The following is a 5,927-nucleotide window of genomic DNA, read 5'->3' as shown; positions in this document are numbered from 1 at the left end:
TGAAAAATCCCTTAATCCCAAGAAAAAGGCATGAGGGGTTGTATGAAGAAAAGTAGAAAAGGCAAAAGGCCAATCCTAGAGATAAAAACTGAGGAAAGCCATCTCGCTAGGTTGTGTTCAACCATAGTCTTCATAAAAAGCAAAAGCTATACCTGGAGTCGGTTGTCCACATAAAATGCTCCTAGGAGATGAGAAAATAGAGCGGAGGTGAGCCGCTTCGCTAGGATTCGGGCACCCATTGCACTGTCTTCGAAAAAGCATGGAGCTCCATGTGAAGTCGGGTCGCCCGATGGCGTTATCCTAGGAAGTGAGAAGAAAGAGTGACCGCCCAAGCCATTGGCGGTGAGCGGTCCATGTCCCTACCCTCACTTATTTTACGCGTTGCGCTTTGGCGTTTAGTCGAAAAGTGGTTGGTTGAGGTGTGCACATCGTTCCCACTAGGGGACTCGGCTTGAAGGCCTTTGTAAAATTTGAGGTGAATCTAATTTGGATTGCATGCTTGGTTGAATGAAGGGTGTGTGCGTTGCATTGTCCAAATGAGACCATAGGGGTTTTGCTTCGTTTGTATATTCTTAGAGTGTATGGCATATGGTTACCATTCTATGTAGATAATGTGCGTTATTTCACCCACTCCGTTGGCTACACCCTAGAGTTAATAGACCGGTTAATTGATTGAGTAACACAGCTACCTTTGGCACTTAAATGATTAGCGTTTAATTGTGAATTGCTTGAGGACAAGCAAAGTTAAAGTGTGGAAAATTTGATAAGTGCCAAAAGTAGCCGTATTTTAGGGGTCATTTAGGTGTTAAACATGTTATAATAGATGTCCATTAGGCCAGAAACATGCTAAGATAGGGTAATTTCATTGCATATAGGTCTAGGGACTTATCATGTGTGTTTTCATATAATTTGCACAATTCTTGCACTTCGCAGGGCATTCCGGCGACACTGCAGTAAAACGGACGTAACCGGAGCTAGGAATGTCCGAATGAGGCGAGGCAGGTGGCTATGGAACCGTATCGACGAGAGCTACAACATAGAAGAACATAGAAGAAGCAAACTTCACCACGCACGTGTGAGCGGCGTGGTTGCTCACTGGATTGCTCCCACGCACGCTCACACGCGTGTGAGCCGCGTGGACGCGACACAGCGCGGAAACTATTAGGGCAAGATTTTGGGGGCTATATATATGCCCTTTATAGGTCTTTTAGATCAGTTTTCAGCAGCCCCCAATAGCTTTAGATCTGATTTCTCTTTCCAAATTCTTCCCCTTTGGGGAGGAAAACACTCCTTAGAATAGATTTAGCTTAGGATTTGAAGATGAAGATTATGTAGATTCAAGCTTCCTTAGGTATAATTTCTCTTCTTTTAATATAAAGTTGGATCTTTTACATTCTTGCTTTGTTTATATTTCTTCTATTTATGTTTATCATGTTAGAGTAGATTAGTTTGGGTGTGTGTGCCCTTGTTGATCTATGGATTGATGCTTATACTTTATCTTATGATCTTGGTATTGTGGGAGTATGATTGATATTTGTATGGATGATGTTGTTCAATCTTTGCTTCTATTTCCGGCCGGGATAGTTAGTGAACCGAGTGGAAGTGAGAGAGTGCGCGATAGCGGCCTCTCACGAGCCCAACTCATCAATATCTCCGCTCTTAATCCGAAAGGATGAGATCCGAGAAGAGTGGTAGGCAAGGTGTTCGATAAAATGCCTCAACCGAATGAGGATTGAGAGTCTGAGTGTGACGCCACTCGGTACTAATACCGTGACTCCCTAGATCAATCCCGAAACCCAATTCCAAGCTACCTACGATAATCAATCCTTTGGCTTAACTTTGGCATGCACCCCTTCCCTTTACCTTTTGTATTTTCTATCTTATTTTACCTTTAAAACCTCTTACCCAACCAACCATGAACAAATCTTCTCCCTATGATTCTTGTAACTCTTACCTTTCAACCTCATAAATGCCAACATAAATTCGGTTCCCATTCGCCATCCTTGAGAGACACGACACTCGGGGAGTCTTGACTCTTCGTTTTACCACTTCACATTCACTTCCACTATACACACAACATCAAGGAGGCTCTTGAGTTTGTTGTGATGACTCTCCTCTTTGTCTTGTGTTTGCGAATCGAACTCTTGGAGGCATTTCTTATCTACAATATCATAAAGTGAGGACAATATATACTTGCAAGTATTGATTAATGTGAAACATAGAGCAATATGTAAGCAAACAATGCAAGAAATTATCAAGAACTTTATTGGAGCATTTCATCAAACACCTTGTGTGCAAGAATTTGAACAAAGAAGTTTAGTGCAATTGGTGTCCCCATTCAATCCATTTCATCACAACAAATATCACCACCTCAAATACAATCAATCATAAGCATTTGCAACATAAACCTACACTAATCATTAAAATAACTATGGGCATTAAACATGGAAATTCATGAGCAAATAAAGAGTGTAAATCTATTGTATTCATTTAAGATTCAAGTGTAATGTAATATTAACATGTAAGAGCAACACTAAGAGTAAAGGGATGCAAAGAAACACTAACCCAATGCATTTTAGTCCACAAAATTCGAAAATTAGCAAAAATTTGTGGGTTAGGTTTCATGCTCAAGAACTATGAAATTAAGAACAAAAATAAGAGAAATTGATGGAAAAAATGGATAAGGATGTTACCTTGAAGCTTTAGAATGAAGTTGGAGTGAATGTGAGTGAATTTTGAGACCAAAAGATGAAAAGAATGCAAGGAAAACGAGTAGGAGTTCTGCTGTTCGAAAATGGAGAGACAAAAATTTTGGGGGAAAAATTAGTTTTAAATCTCTCGGTCAACTATTGACCAGGGGGCTCGACGCGTCGAGCCCTCACAGAATTTCTCGTAAAAACATACGGCAGACTCTCGACGCGTCGAGTCTAATTCTCGACGCGTCGAAACAGATCAGAATGCATTTACTTCACTGCTTTCAACTGTAAAACATCGAGCCAACTTCCAACACGAAAACAACACTCAATAAGCAAAAATTCAACTCCAAAACCATATAAACGTAAGAACTTAAGCTCAAAAATTTTCGAAAACATCATTTAGCATCATGTAATTTTAGAAATAAAGCACTAAAACCCAAATTCATTATTCAAAATCCATCATGCAAAATAAACCAACAAAAATAAAAATGCAAGAAATTAAAAGGCTTGGGTTGCCTCCCAAGAAGCGCTTGTTTAAGGTCATAAGCTCGACCCCTTTTTCAAAGTTCATCCGGGTTGATCCGTGAGGCTACCACCATCTCTAGCCTCATTGAAGTTCCTATCACAAGCTTTGCATCCCAAAAGACATCCTTTGTCGACTTTCTCCACATGTGTAAAATTAGCATCTCCATCACGAGTCTTGCTACAGATCACATCGGCCCTATAACATCTTTCAATAACACAAGAATTGGGATCTTCAAGGACATTGAATGCCACTTTCTCTTCTCCAAAATCAAAGATCATTGATCCTTTCCGTGCATCAATTATTGCTCCTGTTGTGGCCAAGAAAGGTCTCCCCAAAATGATTGGAGTATAGGGGTCTTCTCGAATATCCATTACTACGAAGTCACAAGGCACAAAATACTTGTCAACACGAACGGGAACATCCTTAAGAATTCCAATAGGATTTTTGGTTGACCGATCGGCAAATTGAAGTGTGAATTCGACCGGTTGTGGCTCTCCCAAATTGAGCTTCTGGCCAAGAGATAAAGGCATTATATTAACACTTGCTCCTAAATCACAAAGTGATATATTAATTGTAGAGCCACCAATAACACATGGGATCGTGAATCTTCCCGGATCTCTAAGCTTGGTAGGAAACCTTCCCTCTTCACGTGTTAAGGCCCAGTACTCTTGTGCCATTGCAATTATTTCTTGATCACCAAACTTTCTCTTTTTAGATAGAATCTCCTTTAAAAACTTCCCATAAGAAGGTGTTTGGGTGAGCAAATCAAGCAACGGGATAGAGACTTTCAAATTTTCTACAATATCCAAGAATTTTTTCCATCTACTATCTTTGGCTTGCCTTTGGAATTTTTGAGGGAATGGAAGTGGTGGCACATACTTTCTCTCGGGCTTCTCTTTTTCATCTCTTTCATGACTTTGAGGGATCGCATTCAAAACGGGAGGGTTAGCCTCTTCTTCTTCAAGTTTCTCTTCAATCTCAACATCAATGATTTTACTCGGCCTTGGTTTTTCAACCGGAAGAGGTGGTTCTTCAAGTTTCTTTCCACTTCTTGTTACAATAGCATTGACATGCTCTCTTGGATTCTCGGGACAAGCGGGTAACTTCCCGGTGACTTTGGTGCTAGAAGTAGAAGCTTGCTTTGCTAATTGGTTCTCTAGCATCTTGTTGTGAGCACTCAATTGGTCCAACCTCTTCGTCACTTGTCTAAATCTTTCATCACTTTGCAATTGAGATTTCACCATCATTTCCATCATAGCTTCCCAATTCGGTGGAGGTGGAGCTTCCAAAGTAGGTAGTGGTGGCCTTGGTTGAATAGTCGGAGCTTGGAGTTGAAATCCTTGAGTTGGCCTAAATTGTTGTGGTGGGGCTCCTCTATAATTTGATTGCCCTTGAAATCCCGGTGGAGATCCTCTATTTCCAAAATGTTGGGGATTTGCCGCCCCCATTGGGTTGCTCCAAGAAAAACCGGGATGATTCCTTGAGGTATTAGGATTATAGGCTCCTTGAGGTTGAAAAGATTGTTGTGGCCTATTGTATCCCACCAAATCAACATGCTCCATAGAAGATTGAGAATTGGTGTCTTCATTAAGGCATTCACCCAAGTTGTGCCCTCCACCGCAAAGATCACAAATCAACACTTTTCTTGAGGGAGAAGAAGGAGTAGAAACATAGCTCACATTTCGATTTTGAAGAGTGATTTGAGCTAGCTTTTGCACCATTGTTGCAACATTATCCACTTTAGCCGATAAAGCGGATATTTGCTCCACTTCATGAATACCTCCTCCCAATCTTTGTGAAGATCTATTCCTAGGCTCATGAGTGGATTGAGACGACTCTTCTTCTGGTCTTATTTTTCCCCGGTTTAGTGCCTAGTTCACTCTTCTCTCGCCAAGCCTATCAAAGGTCAGACGATTAGGAACACCCAGCCCTAACCATGATTGTGCAGGACTTGCGCGGTTCTCCCTCCGCTAACCTTCTTGCTTAGAAGGTCAAAGATTCGTTGTTCGGTCAGCTGGCGGTGGCGGGGCAGCACTGCACCTATCGTGCAAAGCTTGTCCCTCATGCTCTTGTCGTCTCCTTTCATAGACGTCCACCACCTAGGCCACTATCTCAGTGATATTCAACGGGGGCAATGGCGGTAAGAGTCTTGAAGATTCTCGACTCAGCACGGGCTCCTCTCATCGCGTTGATCCTCATCATGATTCTGCGAATTTTTGTGACTCAACCGGCCCCTCAAATCACAAGTTTGGGATGTCAAATTCTACCTACCCTGACTCTGGGTTCTTCCTCCAGCTGTTCAATTTTCAGGTGAGCACGTAACCTTTTGTCATGTTCTCCACGGACGGCGCCAGTGTTGGTTTTCTGACAAAAGGGATAGTCAACTGGTGGTCCAACACTATCAGAAAGTACACTCAAAGCTTCCTCTAAAATTCTCTCGTGTGTATTCAGAAATTGCTAACCCCTTCTATAGTGTCTTTCTCAGGATTTTATACACGTTCAATAGAGTCCAAAGGCCAGTCTATCATTAATGTTATAGTTACAATAATTAATACAATAAATGCCATTATATCTGATCATTGCTACCGGTTTCGCTCCTCCCGCGTCGGTCCACCTCCTACAACGGTCCTCTCTATCATTGTCATTAACTCCTCTTTAATGGCTCATTTAATGACCCGGTGCCTTAGTTCAATAGAGACACTCCA

General features: G+C 41.7%; 1 protein-coding gene across 1 annotated transcript; it reads right to left on the bottom strand.

Annotated features, from left to right (window-relative positions):
- Positions 1–3,263: 3,263 nt before the first annotated feature.
- LOC116024087 lies at positions 3,264–4,943 on the bottom strand. Its single transcript, XM_031264993.1, has one exon. It carries the CDS (start codon positions 4,941–4,943, stop codon positions 3,264–3,266), a length of 1,680 nt encoding a protein of 559 aa, XP_031120853.1.
- Positions 4,944–5,927: the final 984 nt, after the last annotated feature.

This window comes from Ipomoea triloba, chromosome 7 (assembly GCF_003576645.1).
Source record: "Ipomoea triloba cultivar NCNSP0323 chromosome 7, ASM357664v1".
Lineage (NCBI taxonomy): Eukaryota > Viridiplantae > Streptophyta > Magnoliopsida > Solanales > Convolvulaceae > Ipomoea > Ipomoea triloba.
Note: the sequence above shows the minus strand (reverse complement) of the source record. Positions and strands in the feature narration are given on the sequence as shown.

Bases quoted from the DNA above. Each gene is read 5' to 3' on its own strand.
- LOC116024087 (XM_031264993.1), bottom strand. From the start codon at position 4,943: ATGGTGCAAAAGCTAGCTCAAATCACTCTTCAAAATCGAAATGTGAGC.